Source organism: Harpegnathos saltator, unplaced genomic scaffold, assembly GCF_003227715.2.
Source record: "Harpegnathos saltator strain DR-91 unplaced genomic scaffold, Hsal_v8.6 scaffold33, whole genome shotgun sequence".
NCBI lineage: Eukaryota > Metazoa > Arthropoda > Insecta > Hymenoptera > Formicidae > Harpegnathos > Harpegnathos saltator.
In genome coordinates, this window is record NW_020230128.1 from 1,231,796 (window position 1) to 1,248,164 (window position 16,369).

At 35.1% G+C, this 16,369-nt stretch overlaps 3 protein-coding genes across 11 annotated transcripts; all 3 read right to left on the reverse strand.

Annotated features, from left to right (window-relative positions):
• Positions 1-57: 57 nt before the first annotated feature.
• On the reverse strand, positions 58-9,028 carry Dmtn (transmembrane and coiled-coil domain 2 protein Dmtn). Of its 9 annotated transcripts, XR_003113100.1 has the most exons (13): positions 8,016-9,028; positions 4,854-5,055; positions 4,541-4,763; positions 3,976-4,141; positions 3,494-3,722; positions 3,338-3,391; positions 3,010-3,092; positions 2,707-2,715; positions 1,756-2,084; positions 1,236-1,636; positions 838-998; positions 598-707; positions 58-156 (listed from the first exon to the last, which is right to left on the reverse strand). XR_003113100.1 is itself a non-coding variant. In XM_025300113.1 (12 exons), exons 2-11 carry the CDS (start codon positions 4,994-4,996, stop codon positions 842-844), a joined length of 1,794 nt encoding a protein of 597 aa, XP_025155898.1. In that variant the 5' UTR covers positions 4,997-5,055; positions 8,016-9,028; the 3' UTR covers positions 58-707; positions 838-841. The 9 variants fall into 9 exon arrangements, 8 of the variants coding, with proteins under 8 accessions (XP_025155898.1, XP_025155899.1, XP_025155900.1 ...); XM_025300113.1 differs by having other exon boundaries at positions 58-707; XM_025300114.1 differs by having other exon boundaries at positions 58-707; positions 3,338-3,382; positions 8,016-9,027.
• Positions 9,029-10,600: 1,572 nt separating this feature from the next.
• Positions 10,601-10,963, reverse strand: LOC105184403 (GSK3-beta interaction protein). The gene has a single exon (XM_011143171.3). The coding sequence runs from the start codon at positions 10,961-10,963 to the stop codon at positions 10,601-10,603; it is 363 nt and encodes a 120-aa protein (XP_011141473.1).
• A 960-nt stretch (positions 10,964-11,923) lies between these two features.
• On the reverse strand, positions 11,924-14,794 carry LOC105184402 (protein-associating with the carboxyl-terminal domain of ezrin). The gene is made up of 5 exons (XM_011143167.3): positions 14,271-14,794; positions 13,574-14,027; positions 13,287-13,476; positions 13,075-13,211; positions 11,924-12,962 (listed from the first exon to the last, which is right to left on the reverse strand). The coding sequence occupies exons 1-5, from the start codon at positions 14,463-14,465 to the stop codon at positions 12,022-12,024; spliced, it is 1,917 nt and encodes a 638-aa protein (XP_011141469.2). The 5' UTR covers positions 14,466-14,794; the 3' UTR covers positions 11,924-12,021.
• Positions 14,795-16,369: the final 1,575 nt, after the last annotated feature.

Genomic DNA, 16,369 nt, shown 5'->3' on the forward strand with positions numbered 1-16,369 from the left:
CATTGAACTTCACTTATCAGCACATATATTTCGAATATTTGAAACAAATCGGTTGTACACCGACAAATTATGATTGGACAGTTCTTCAGTTGTAAAAGCTGAAGACAGTATTCTGGCGTGCATCACACCCTCTCACTTCGCCTCTTGCACACAACTCTAACCAGGTATCCGCGAGAAAATGAACATAAAGATACGTGAAATTAAACTCTGGTAATAATATATTACATGTAGTCAAGCAGTAGCAATATACAATATTTGAATATTTTCCTTTTTTTGTTAGAATTTTTATACAGAAGTATAGAATATTTTATACAGAAGAAATCTCTCAGTGTCCAGCACTAATAGATCGTTAATCATGACCGTGAAACATAAAACTAATGTCAAATCAAAAGTGATAAGACATAAAAATTGTGAATCAAATGACAATTTGTACAAATTATAATTTGAAAATCAAGTACACCCTACAACAAAAGTCTTGTCGCGATTTAAATAATGGTATCAAAAATACATATATAATTTTTATGATCATGTGGTGATAATATAATGGTAATTTAAACAACCCAAGATATAAATAAACTTATTTACACGTATACGTACTATTATTGCTCCAATCCTACAACACTGATAAACGGATGCGAAGTTTCAATCTCAATCTATCCAATAGCCCAGCTTCATCACAGGGTTTGATTAAATTTAAGTATTCCACCCTGAAGAGAAATACCGTTTTCTCAGAATATAAATAACTTCGCTAAACTTATTTTATATTTCAAATTGTACTAGTGTTAAATGTGATATTCTCGATCGAAAGAATTACGTATAAAAATTCCATTCACTTACAATGCTACTTCATGGCGAGGGTCTGCTTAAGGTGGCGTATGAGATGACTACCAACGTCGTGCACCTCAGGCCACTGCTTGAGCACAAATACTATGCCCAACACAACAAACGTGGTTGTTAATATACGCACCCTGCACATGAAACAATGAGGCTTAGTACAGCTGTAACAGACACGTGAAAACAAAATAAAACAATGAGTGTGCGAAATAAAATTTTGAATGAATGGTTACGACTTGTTGCGAGTATGTAGTATAAAAATGAATGAATGAAAGAATAAAATATCAAGAAATGATGATTAATATTACACTTTCGTAAATTAATGTTCTAATGAGTTCGTTATCACACGAGTTAATCACTTGATTAACAGTTAACAATTATCTTAATAATAACAATCTTACCTAGTTCTGAGGAAAGGCATCATAATACCAGCACCTGTCGCAACGAGGAGTAAAATAACTTGCAACACTGTTAATACTACATTTATTAATTTTACAACCAATGCTCTGGCATTGCTGTTATCCAAGCCTTCCAAGGTTACGTATTGCTGATGCTGCTGCTGCTGATGTTCCATCTTACAGATCTTAGTTTGACAGCTCTCCAACATCTCGTGTATGTCTCGCAATCTATCCTCGCTTTGATATTGCACCTTTTCCTCCATATCTGTAATGGTTTGTTTCAAGTTCTCCACTTCGTTCTGGTGGAGTTCCGTCAAATCGTTAATTTGTTCTTCCAAACGTTCGCACCTGAAACGTTCTTCTTGGAGAGAATGAGAAAGATATGTCACCTCCTGTTGTAACGCCTAGACAAGGAAAAAGATGAACTGTATAATAATATCTTTGTCAAATCATATACATTTCTTTATTATATCCATATAATCTTAAAACGCTGTTCCGAATGTACCAAACACTAAACACGAACCTTTACGGTATCTAATTTTTCCCTCATTCGGTCGAGGTTTTCCCGATGTTCTTGCAGTTCTGAGAAAATAGATTTGAGGCTCAAGGCTGCGTTATTACTATGACATGTGTGCGGCTGTCCTCTACTGCCGGGACCACTTTCGCTGGTCACACTAGAACACTCTGATCCTTCCTCAGATGGGAACTTCATAGCAGCTGCGCTATGAGTAGACCCTAAACTGCACCCGCCAGGAAGTGTAGCCGATCCGTGATGAGTTTTATCATCTTCAACGCTAGTGTTATCACCATTACCTGCACGCGGTGTATCGTTTACATAAAAAGTCGAGCCATCTGTAGAGACACAGAGGTCGCAAGTTAGGATGTTATCCAATACCAAAGCGTGGCCTTTCGAAATAAACAATGTATATTATTTCACAAGTTATTATGTTATCCAGTCTTTTTAAACAACGGTTGTATCGCTTTTTACTTCAGATGGCGGTTAAAAAGCAGTTGTCTCGCTGTAAAATGTTCTCTTCAAAATTAATAGTAATTACGCAAAATTAATTATTTTATGGTATTTTTATAAGTATTGGATAACCAACAATAAACAAAAAAAAAAGTAAATATACAATCATAGAAGCCACTACAAATCACATAATATTATAGGTAATATTATATGTAAGTGTACTTGCAACAAAAACCACACATGAGATTACATTAGAGAACTATTTTGCATTAAATTATATAAACAAAATAAAAAATTTAATAAGCATAAGTTGAAATAAACTATGCTTTGCGTATGCAAGATAATTTTTAACAATACGAATTTGAAAACAATATTGTTACCATTTAACCGTTTATTTTATAAAAAAAATAAGAAGCTCGAAGCAGCCGACGAAGGAATAGAAATACTGTGCACGAAGCATATAATAAAGTGTAACAGAATTTCGCCTTTAGACAACATATTACTTACTACTCTCAACTGCCATGATAGCAAAAATGTTAAAAAATGTTTATTCGCTTATTTAAATATATTTAATATTGAAAATGTGAACCGTAAAAAAATTTCAATCATATCATATGAATTGTATAAAATTTTATATCCATATATACCACTATATAGAATTAAATTATGTATTGTTGTTTTAAACATATGATTTAATTTTTTTTAACCAAGTATTATTGTAATATATAAATAGATATAATTTGTTATGATGTTCTATTTCGTAATTTTGATAACATAAAACTCGTTAAAAGTTTATTGTTTATTACTTACGCGATAAAGTATTTATATTATCAGCACTTCCAAATTTGTTTTTAATAAGGTGAGCAAACTCTCTTGGTTTAGACATCACACTCCTGCAAAAAATTATGATTACGAACAAGTAATATATATAATTTCTTACATGTAAAGTTTTTTTTACTTAATTCTTTTTTTCTTAATTTTCAAAATGATTTTATAGATAATTTTGTATTGAAGCGACATTACTGATAATGCGGTGTAAACATCCACATTTCAAAAAGGTTTTATGATGAGTCAACTATATAAGAATAGGGGTTCCAATGTTTGAGCACATGGGATCTATTTTTGTATAAAGACTCACCCTGAAAAACCAGTGATGCCATCCCTGATGTTTCCTCCCACGTTTCTGAAAAGTCTAAATTAGTTAATAATGCTTCAATATTTATATGCTGATACACGATAATTTACGAAAGTTGTTTTTTAAATATGAAAAGTTGAAGCGATTTGAAATACTCACTTAAGTCCTTGTCCCATGTCCCGTAACATTTCCCTTGGTTGCCTATGACTGGTGGGTGCTCCATTCATCTCATAATTTTTCAATTTTTTTGTGTAACTGTCTAATTTTTTTTGCAGCTGTGCGATACTATGAGCTGATTTTTGATTCTTTTTCTCAAATACTGTTTTAATTCTTGTTAATTGCTGTTTGTCTGCGTTAGCAGCTAATTTCAAATATTCATTGACATTTTCTAAATAAAAAAAAATATGTAACACAATACATATAAATATAAAATGCGCTCTGATGCTTGCAATATAACTTAATATAAATTGAGAATACGATTAATAACGAATCGTTATTCGTTATTAAACGTGTGTTCGATTAATAACGAGGTGTGTTTTCATTCTTTCATTCTCTCTCTCTCTCTCTCTCTCTCTCTCTCTCTCTCTCTCTCTCTCTCTCTCTCGCATCCGCATTAATTAAATCGAAAAATATTTACGTACCATCCCGCGTAGTTTGTTCTATTCTTATTAGCTCCCGCGTCTTAGCAATTTTACTTTGAATATGTTCAATAGCTTGACGAACACGCGTTGCACTAGAATCAACATCGTCGGCGATCAATTCAGAAGAGCCATTCGATAGGAACGATGGAGTTGTGTGATATTGTTCCTGTTAATAAATTAAATACATTAATATCAAGGATTAATCTCAAAGGATTATTTCCAAGATTCTCGAAAGTTCGATATAAAATGGATATAATGCTGTCGAAAATATTATGTAAATAGTTACATTACTTCTTAATCTACACCTTAATTGCATATTTGTAATTAATGATATTGCATTCTCTCTCCATCGTGTGCCAGTTAATACATAGTATAACGACAATACATTATATAACTGTCTGTAAGAATGCAAAGTCACGTTATATGCTTAATGCATGCTTCAGACACGCAGAGTAACAATTTTCTTGGTTATTTTTTTATGGAAAGTTTTATTATTTTATATTTTATCAGAACCGAGACATTTCATTTTTATTCTTTTTATAATAAAAAATATCCTGACACATACTCCTTCATCATCAGTTGGTGGATGAATATTTGGCACAAACTCATCTGGTTCGGCAGTGTTTGGATTACTACTTGGTTCATCCATAGCATCTCCCATGCGAATTACAGTTCCTGGTGATCTTTGTCTACTGCTGTTCTTCATACTGAGACCACTTCCAGTACCAGTACCACCACCACCACCACCACTACTTCCACTGCCTGTGCTACCCTCTCCTGCTTGAGAACTAAAAATATATAACAAATTTTGTCTCTACTTATTATTATAATTTCTCTAATTCATGAATTACATACAACACGTATTAATAGAATCTTACATTGGAACATTACGCAATCGTGGAGTGTGATCCAAGCTTCCTGTTGATTGCTGCTGGTGTAGCTGGGATATTGAAGTTGCTCTACTAGGAGACCCACTGCGCGAGCTGTTCTTACTAGAGGCGTTCACCATCAAGCTTGCCATACCTTTTTCTTGAGAAGGTTGTCATCTGTCTATTTTGTTTTTACAAGGTCACATTGAACCTACACATCATAATTTATAATATATTATTATAAGATTACTGCAGAGTATAAAGAGCTATTACAACTTTATGATCATTATTGTTGCAATTAGCAATATCTTTATAAATAATCTTTTTATTTTCAAATGTACATTCAACAAATTATAGATATATATATATAATATCTCTCTCTCTCTCTCTCTCTCTCTCTCTCTCTCTCTCTCTCTCTCTCTCTCTCTCTCTCTCTCTCTCTCTCTCTCTCTCTCTAATATATATATATATATATATAATATATAAACTAAATAAGTTTAGTCTAAACTAAAAGATAAGATTCTATTGTGGTTAATACTAAAAATTAAATGATTGATAATTCATTACAGGAAAGATAGTTTCTTGTTTAGTAGCATTAGATAAAGGTCGACAGTATCAAATATCTCCATGATAAGCTTTATCATATTGGCTTATCATGATCCATGAACATTTTCTGAGAATCAAGCGTAAATGGTGAGAAACTCAGTTTCAATGTTATATATCTATTTTTGTATCCTTGCTGTATATAATAAGTAAATTTTAAACTAGAAATATTGCTTGTTAATATTCTGTACATATTTTCTGTTATTAAATATAAAGCATATAAAACATAATAAGTTACGGGACAGACACTGCATTATGTTGGATCCCTGTGTATCTATATTGGGCAGTAATTTTCTTTAACAGGTTACATTATCTAATTTATACTTTAAATACATTGAGCCCCCTCCCCTGTATTGAGACTGAATCTAAATATAGAATGTAGAATACATCAGATAAAGAGGAATGCAAATATACTTAAATCGGTGATGACATCGTAAAACAGTGAAATCATTTTGATTATATTTAATATATATAAAATGATAAATACATATATGCGTAAAAGTATTAAGTATTGTATATTTCTATTTACATTAAATCTAAAATATCTATGTAAAGTTTCCAAAAATGTTCAGATTATATTAAAACAGATAAAACTTTAATATTAATAACAATCAATAATTAGTAGCATGCTTTGTACAATTCCCAAATTATAAATATCTGATTAATATTGAATCAGCATGTAAAAGTTAAAATTAGCTTCCTTAATTGCTCACAGCAATGGAAGAAAACCATACATAAGTCTTTTCTGTCAATTCTACGTCGTATCACTACCTTTAACTCAATCTCTTAACTGATGAATCATTGCTATTATCATAACTGTGGCTACCAACACTGACCTGGAGCTAAGAACACGTAATAAATGACATGACATATTACTGACGTTCAAATGATACAATTACTTTTAAGACTTAATATTCATTTTGTTCGTGCCATCACATTGGGTTGTCTAAAATATTAGAATTGAGATAATGAATGCGATAAAAATGGGAGAAATAGATCGAAGACGAAAATGCTATATTGCTTTTGTGACGGTGAGCGAAGCATGACGAGACATCTCGATCCGAAACAAGCGGTTGAATTTCACGATGCTCATTATAGCTATTAGCTGAATGACAAGGAACTCGCTTTCGTTCAGATACTGAACGACGTAACAGAACGAAGTCGAACTCGCTGATCACGTGGTTGGCGAAAGTATCGGTGAGGATCTCGGACGGGTACCATGCGTAACTGGGCGAATTCACGAAATGCTACTACACACATACGTGTGTATCTGCACACACACACACACAGTCTCATGATGTAGCCGTAACACGGTTACACACATAGAGCGTGTGAAACGAAATTGTAATATTTTCACACTGTTGTTTTCAATCACAGAACGCGTTCGACGGCGTTACCTTCACGACGGAAACTTGAGAGAGCGAGGCTACAATCTTTGGACTTCATCCCTGCAGGGATGAGAACGCGATTTCGTGCTTGTTCGCGCGGTCGAATTGTTAAGCGAACGCGAAATAGCGTGCGGCAGGCGGTATTGATGGAAAACACAAGTCTGTATTAATAGTGTCTGCATTTCTATAATCGGTCACTGGCAATAATGTCGACTTCGCCAACATGGACTTCACACTTTGGGCTCCTTTTTCCTTACGCCTCATGTCGTCTCCGCAAACATTACCATGGAAAATAACATAGATTAAACCTGACCTCTTCGCCTTTCTGTTTCAGTGCTGAGTGAAGTAAATTATGATCATCGTTTGATGGGAGAGATCCTGCCGTGTTATTTATACGCATTATGTCCTAGAAAAGAGACCTCATCAGAATTATCTGCCATTCGTGATTTTCTCTCTCTCTCTCTCTCTCTCTCTCCCTCTCTCTCTCTCTCTTAAGCAAGAAACCAGAGTAACACCATGAAGCGTCGATAGTGTTACACATTAATTAGCTCTGTTAATTAGTTGGTCTTTGCTATCAGCGCTAACTATCCATGTCACATGTGTATATGTATGTGTGTGTGTGTGTGTGTATATGTGTAACCCTTAGCTATAATATAAATAACGGAATTAAATTTAGCACAGTACACGGCGCGTACCGAGTGACATTGCTGCAACCGGCTGTTAAATGCGACTGTGTCCAACCCGCAATCCGCGTCTTCATCTGACGCAAATAAACATGCGGATGCGAGTCAGTAACATGAGGTAAGTTTCGCGCGAAATGCATGACAGGAGTACAGAATCGACATGACACGGCAGCAGTGACGACGATGCTGCAGCAACGCTCCAAAGCTGTCAAACTACGCCTCTCTCTCTCTCTCTCTCTCGCTCGCTCTCTTTCTTTCTCTCTTCCTGAAACTGACTCACGCACGCACAGTCCTCCCACGATAGTCATCTCAAGGGAACTGTGACGACGCTTTTTTTTCATGGTGCAAAGCGCTCGCGGTTCGTCGAACTGTGCGTGTGTTAAATAACATCGCGGTCACCCGAGCGAGACTTTCTCATTCGCAACGCCGAGTGAGGGACGACAATCCTCTCCTCGCGCTTGGCTCCATCCGTCACTCGTGTCTTCAGCATCGCTCACCTCGCAGTTATAGCTCCCGCGGTAGCCTCTATGCGACATCGGGCGCACGAATGTGACGTATCCGCGGAGCAGTGCTCGTATCGCAACAGCAGTACCATCGACGAGTGGTTCGACTCGGCTGTGTTACTTCACCACCACGACCACCACCGTCGTCGTCGTCGTCGTCGTCGTCGTCGTCGTCCTCGTCCTCGTCGTCGTAGTCGTCCTCGTCCTCGTTCTCGCTGGGAATTGATGCGCCGTCCTCGAGGAGCAGTCTTCGCGAGCATCCGCTCACGACAACGGCTCGGCTGTCCGCGACTGTCGTCGTTGCGGGCGTGTCATCGTTCGTTGAAGGATCCCAAAGACATTGTAGCATGTACGTAATACACACGGGAGCGCCGCGAGTACTCGCACAGTCCGAGAGGATGTTTCCGCTCGTTGCTCGCAGTTCTCGCACGCACTCTCACAGTCCCCGCGGGCTTGCGGATGTTCACCAAAGTGTTCCTCGAACACGACAAACAAACACACCAAGCAACACGATCGACGAAGACTGACCGCAACGCGTCGCGTCGTGTCGCGTCGCGTCGCGTCGCGCTGCTGTGCGAAACCACCGGTGCGTTTGGAGGGAGGCGCAGGAATGGCTCCGGACGCCTCGTTGCCCCGTTTGATCTCACCGACAGGACTCCGTTGTCCGTCTACCGGAATCGCGGTCCTGCTTCGAAAGTATATATCGAGTCAAAACGTCGAATATGTGTGCGACTACTTTTGAATCGATTACCATACGCTTGATTTTTAACTCGTCGCGATTAAATGTTGGTTATCTTCCTTCAAGTCATGTCGTTCGTCGTCGCACACGTGTTATTTAAAGTCTCGAAATATGAGGAATCAGGTGGCTCGTGCATCTCATTAGCATTTCATGATATTCGAAATGTTCCAGATAACGTTGATGAATCTTTCAAGGCGCAAACTTTCGTTCGACCGCTGCGCGGTCGCGGAAGTGCTGTTGTCATCAACTCAGTAACACATCAGTACGGTTAATTTTTAATTACTTTATGAAAATTACCTCAGAAATTATATATAAACTATATATAACAAACTATATATATAACGTGACAAAATACATTCCCATGGGAATGTATTTCCATTCGCCATTTGCGTTTACTCTTTTTACATTGTCTTCGATATTATTTCGATCACTTATATCTTGATGGTTTCCGATTATTTTGTTCCCTCATTAATTTAAACCATTTATGCTTATTTCGAGCTTCATATTCCAGCCATGATATTCCCAAGAGGGCGTTAGCGCTCAGCGAAATTTTCTCTGGTAAATCCCATAAGACCAACGGTTTTTGTTAGTGTCTCATCGATGGCGCTCAATTGATTCCGGAAATTCTGTTAGTGTGTTTACGATCTAAAGATATTCATAGTTCACGGTCAACGTGATAAGTGCTAATAAATTGCACTTTGCGCCAGGATAAAAAGTATTGTAGAAACGGCAATAATCAAGTAGAGTCATCGATATTAATTAACAAAGCGAATAACAACATGCTTGAATAATTCATTAATGTCAATATGCTAATTTTGGACATACGGACTGATTCACATTGAATAGGCGAATACGCAAAATTATGATAACGAACACAAAAATTTCATTATTACTCCAATTACGAGATTGCTTTCGTAGAAATGCGAGCATTACGGATAGGAAGGAAAATGCAAGGGGTGTACGATCGATTTCCGAGAACGATTCGCCACACGAAATGAACAGACTTCACGAAGGGTGCAGTAAAGAGCACGCGACGTAACAATGGTATAATTTAGCCAGGTTTTCGTTTCTTCATGTTAGAGAGGCATATTGAAAAGACTTGTATTTTTGTTCAAGATAATAGATACGGGATAATGTAAATAAAACTGCTTTTTATGCGTCCATAACACACAAAAGTAGAATTCATCACAGCTATGGACTTAAGTCTCATGATAAGGAAATGTTTACATACGATACTAAAATTTGAATTGCAAAGATATTTTTTTGAAAATGCAAATAGTCGGGGTGCTTATAATATTCTTTAGAAAATAACCAAGTTACGCTATATAGAATCTAAATGTTATTTTGCTTGCTGCGGCTGATATTTCTCACATGACGAAATATATTTTTTTCATGTTTTCATTACGAATATTTAAGTATGAAATTATGTTCCGAGTACGTTGAAGGATATTGAGACGATAAATAAACGTCACTGCGTAATGTAACGTACGTTCTGTAAGGTCACTGATTATAGACTAAGAACATCAGAAAATTGCTTCACGGAAAGCGATAGAAATATACGAGTTCGTCGTATGAGGAAAAAAATGTCAACTTACTCGCAATAACGCAAAACTATGTCACAAGTAATTATACATTTCTCTGCATTTGTCTTGCTCATTAAATATAACAAAGTTATAAAAAATTATACTTTTATTGTAAGGTTTTTATTATTACATAAGAAAACGTAAAGAGCTCTATATATAAACAGTTCAATCAACTGCAAGGTTGATCATAGCCCACATTGAAAGACAGATCCTTGAATACAGTATCTATTCTCCTAATGCCCCAACACGTCCAAGTTTTATTCTTGATCTTGCTGCTCCTTCCACTCCTTCAGTTTGTTTAACAATGACAAGCCGAAAGATTCCCTGTAACGCGGACTGACATACTCCAGCAAACTGTACGGCGTCTCGAAATGTTCATTACCCATATTTGATGTGTCGTCGTGGCGATTGCCAACGATAGTGAAACCAGAAGCCGACAGTTCGATGCACAACCGTAAACCCTCCAAAGTGGTCAAGTTGAGATAGATGACTTTGTTGGTGTTGATCAGCCGTTCGGACACTTTTATATTTCGTACGTGCGTCTTCACGTCGTTGATCACCGCCTGTGCCTCGAGTTGCCATTGCTCCTCGTCTAACACTCCGTCCACGTTGTCTGTCATCTTCCTTTCCAGAATTATGTCGCCGGAGATACGAACTTACCGGAATTAAACTGGTCTCGAAGCTCGGCTTTAGATGGAGACGGGATGCACGCGACGATTGTGCGCGTAGGTTAGGAATTTAGGATGTATACTGAACGTGAGATCAATCAGTGGTCGATGGAATCAGCTGTATATCTGCGATCGACGGTTACTGATATTCGCGAATCGCAATACTGAAAACAATAGTCTCGAATGAAAGTTAACATTCCACACGATGCGCAATCACAAGCGTTCCGATACATTCTGATACGTCCTGCTGAGGAGCACATGTGTACTCGGCTGACTTGAGCGATTTGAATTATGATGGCAGGAGGGGAGGACGGTTTTACTAACGGCGATCTGAATTCACTTATCTCATATCACAAGTGCATCAATGTCTCTTCTTGTTATTTCACTTATCTAAAAAAATATTGATTATCCAGAAATTGGTTTTATCTCCAAGTCTTCTGATATCCAAATACTTATTCTCAGAGGTTACCAATGAATGAATCATTCATATAATTAATGTTATATTCTCTTAAATAAGAAATAGTGATTTTAATTGTTTAAATACTGCATATAGAGAAAAATCTACATAAAACAATTATTTGTTTATTAAAATCTTAATAAACAGATAATGTTCACTCATGAGGTTCACTCATAAGATTTTTGTATAAAAAATAAATATTGAAATATTCAATTTTAATACATACACACATACATATGTGTATGCATATATGTATATATGCACACACATATGCGTGCATATGTGTGTGTGTATATATATATATATATATTTATATTTATTAAAAATACTTTGCGATGATATACATGGAATAATCAATATTCACACATACTGATTGGACGTTAATAAAGATGAATACAACTAAATGAGCTTATCAGTCATTTTTGTGCAACATCAACAATAAGCTCGAAATTTTACAAAAATTTCTTAGCGCCTAATCGTTTGAGATCTTACAAAAGTTTAAGCGCCTAAACGGGCATTTCTCTTTTTTTCTTTTCTTTTTTTACATGATAACTTATATTGTAGAGTCATGAGCATCTTCTATACTTAAATCACTTAAATCTTCTCCCCACCCATTGTCATCGTGCTCCTCTAAGGTAACACCTGATGTTTTTACATCGAACATATTTTTTGGCGACTCCTCTGTCTCCTCAATGTGTAGAATCTGCGTTTTCTTTATCACAGGCTCCATATCCGTAAAAAAATCAAATTCCTCCTTCGGATATTTTATTGTTTTCGAGTTTTTTATGTCAAGCTCTGTAATGTCCGAAATTATCAGTTTCTTTGTATAATTTGTCTTCTTCGCGTTTGATGATTCCGATACGGGCGAAGATAAGTCTGCGTCACCGGTATTGTTCTGCTGTTCTGTCTGCACGGTATCCAGAGGTACTTCTACATAACTGTGACTGTTTCCAACTGTTTCTTGTGCCTCCCAATCTGACCAGGTGCATTCTTCCTCGACAAATGGAAATTCTTTTTCTCTCTTATCTTCACCACCATCTGGCGATGGTCTTTCTGATAAATGCACATTATTCTCATCTATATTCACGTAAACGTTCTGTATTTCCTTACTTAACGTCAAAACTTTCCTAATATCGCCAAGATTTTTACTCCGGTTATTCATCATCTTGTTTGGTCGACCGTCCGTAAACAGTTTTCCCCTGTTACCACCGATAACTGTCGCTGCACCCAAAATCGGCACAATGTCAGCCAACGCCCTTAATGTGGCACAAACGAGTTCGTCATTGGTATCTTTTATACCGACGAGTAATTCAGGAAGAATGTGGCTTTTCAGCTCATCCATGTCGAACACATGTACGAACGAATTAAAATGGGACAACAGCAACAGACGAATAGATACATCTCGAATGCAGAACATTTGCAAAAGCCTTGGTACTAAAATACTTTTAAAAGTAGAGACTGTGAATAGACTAGTTTCTAAGTCATTCTTCTCATCTGCAAACAGTGAACGTTTTGTTAGATTTCTTATGTGAAATAAGATGTATCAATAAGCTACTCTAACAAGGATAATTCAAATCTTATAAATATAATATAAATATTCTCTTACCTTTGGGTTTAAAGATGAAAGGTAAAAGTTTTACTTGAGCAGTACTGTCCAACAAGACCATTCTGGAGAGAAGCACTCTGCCGAGTTGTTCGGCAACTACAGCCTCGGGATACATCTGCAATTGCTGTCTTAACGTCCTATACAGAATCTTTTATGTTTTACATATTCTATATTCTAGACAATATTTATATATTTTCTTTTGAATTCCTCACGTGAAAAATTCTTCTCTTTCTACATCAGTTTTCAATGGCAATTCTTCCAGGAATGCGTGTATTCTTATAAACTCATGAGTGAAGAAAGAATGTTGCAATACATTCAGTACGCTACTTCTTAAACACGCATCTGGATTCTGCAGATTTTTTTTACAAAATTCACTAAATTCCAACAGATTTGGTGTCTCATCTAGAATCATTTCATGCAAAATTTGAAGTATTTTGTACTACTATAATTATGTTTACAATATATTCATGCCTATAGTTTATTCAGTTTCTGCATATACCTATAGTTTGTGAATTTTTTAGAATATCTTCCACCAGCACTCCAAATGCATATGAATCAATTGCAGTAAGATTAGCAGTCTTAGCTAAGTCAGCTATATCTTCATTTGGCGATATACCTCTTTCGTATCTGTAACTTCTTATTCTTTGGTAGTATGTCGATGTTGTATCTGTGAATTTACACAGGCATTCTAATCCACCCAATTTCCAATATCCTTCCGCGGTAACATAAATAGAGCTGCTGCATATATTATTATGTGATGCTAATGCAGTCTCGTGTAGGAATATTAAAGCTCGCAAGATACTATGCAAGCCAATACATATTTGTAGTATATTTTGCTTCTCAATCACTTGTATTAATGGCCTAGCTTCTTCTGTAGCAAGGAAGAACTTGCTGCCTTTATTCCATGAGGAGATATACTTCAAAATACAGGGATGCCGATATAACATGAAATTCTGAAACAAAGCATCGTGAATAACCTACCTTTAACATATTTCTTTCTATAATTCATATAGGCTATATAGGTCATCATTTATTATTATACATAAAGAAAAATCTATTTATTATAAGAGATATGAGACTTTTGCTTTATAGAATTATTAATTTTAAAAATATTCATTTGCTTTATTCTTTCAAGTGGAGTATATAGGGTTAGTCGTATATTTCAATTCTATTTAAACGAACAAACAAAAATTTACTTTCGCTGCTCGTTCTAACGGTGATGGTCTTCCAAATGTTGCAGTAAAATGTAAGGATGGTTCACTAATGAATATGGATAGTTTTTGAAGACTCGAGTCCTGTACACTCGCATCATAATGCATCCAATAGTCCGTAACCTCAACAGGCTTGTCTTCGATTTCGAGCCCACGTAGGGCACTTTTCTCGTTCCCCATTAGTTAATCAACATGCAGACGTTGTTTTAGGTTGACAATTGAGTTAATTGTAGGAAAGAAATGTTGAAAAACATCCTAGATATCACAAAATTGAGAAGCATAAATAGTTCCACTTGATTTATAACTCGCGATGAAAGACACAACAATTGATACTGACAGTTGTCGACTATTTTCGACACACCGATAACCATTAAAATTAACACTGCTCTCTACGTCTTATTTAAGTTAAATGAATCAAGTCGATTTAATATTAACATTTGCACACGAAACAGAATCACCTCTGACATTTGAATAGAGGTATGTTCGTACGAATATCTCTCTTTGCTATACTTTTTTGAAATATATGGTACGAGATGGTACACGTGTGACGTAATCATTAAAAACCAGTAAAAATTGCAATAGAATATTATTAACGCCTTCTAAATGCGCAAATAAAGAAGATATACAGGGAAATATAAACAATCATATAATTATAGCAATAAATGTCGACATCTTATTTGTTATTTGAAAGATTAAAGTATTATTCTGATATTTAAAGAAATATTGAATTCTAACTAAATTATACACAGTAATTTTTTTAATATATATTTTTATACTAATATATTGTTATTTATATATAGTTTATACTAATTTACTTATACATCTCTTCAGTTCTTCAGGTTTGTAGTCCCATGTTTCTCCAACTGCACAAATGCTTCTTCAAGCTCCATGTGTATGCTTCAGAAATATGCCATATTTACGTTAGAATTACTCAAATAGTTTGCAACTCAATTATATATTTTTATACGAAAAGTTTGTTGTTGTTAAGATAACATAATGTTGTAGTATAATTGTGTTAAATTTTGCAATTATATTATGTATTCTTATGTTTATAAAATCTCTGTATTGCATATACATCATATCAATATAATTTTTCAGATACAAATGTGACTTGTATTTTAAAAACCTAGTTACATTTTACTGTATTATTTTCTTTTAGTCCAAGTTGTTTCATTCCAAACATAATAATATATATTTCATGTATTTATTATCATATGATTTTTATGCATTATGCACATTTGTTGTGCAAATACTATAATATTAATCATGATCGTTATCAGATAATATTGTCACTATTAAATTAGCATGTATTAAAGCTAGATTGAATAATAATTAATAATCTGCAATTTTAAGAATTAGTTTACAACCTTTCATAAAAATATAATTTTACACCACTTTGCACTCCTTTATTATTAAAGCTTTTTATTAATCTCTCCTCACCTACACAAATTTGTTGGGTTGTATCAACTAACTGCACAAATTAATAGTAGCAAATTGCCGTTTACTATTTTATTTTCACGTTTTAGCACGTAAATGTATAAGTAGTGTTCGTCATATTTCTAACTACAGATCGGTATAATTACAGACGGCCTGCGATAGGTCTGTCGTATTACTTTTAAGCTTTCTCTTTCGTGTTAATACTTAAAATATTAAATGTCTACAAGAAACATATAACATTTTATTTTATAATTTTGTCTTTATATAATAAAATACTAACAATTCATGTCATCATTAATAACAATCTTAAATGCAAATATTAGAGTATTAATACTTCCGCTGTTTATCAAACAAAAAGAAAAGCACAAAGACACGAAAGGATCATAAATACGATATTGCATAAATATATATCACATTCTTATAAATTATAACATAAGGCCATATCATAATTATTTAAATATTAAAGTATTTTTGTCTTTACAAGCGATTGTTGTAATACAACAGACCATCAGCTGTGACATCAACAAAATCCATCACGTCGCAGTTAAGCTAGATAATAGATGTTATTAAACAGAGATTTTAATATCTTTAATAAAATTTGTCGAGTACCCTATGAGACATACCCATACAATTTAACATACTTATCC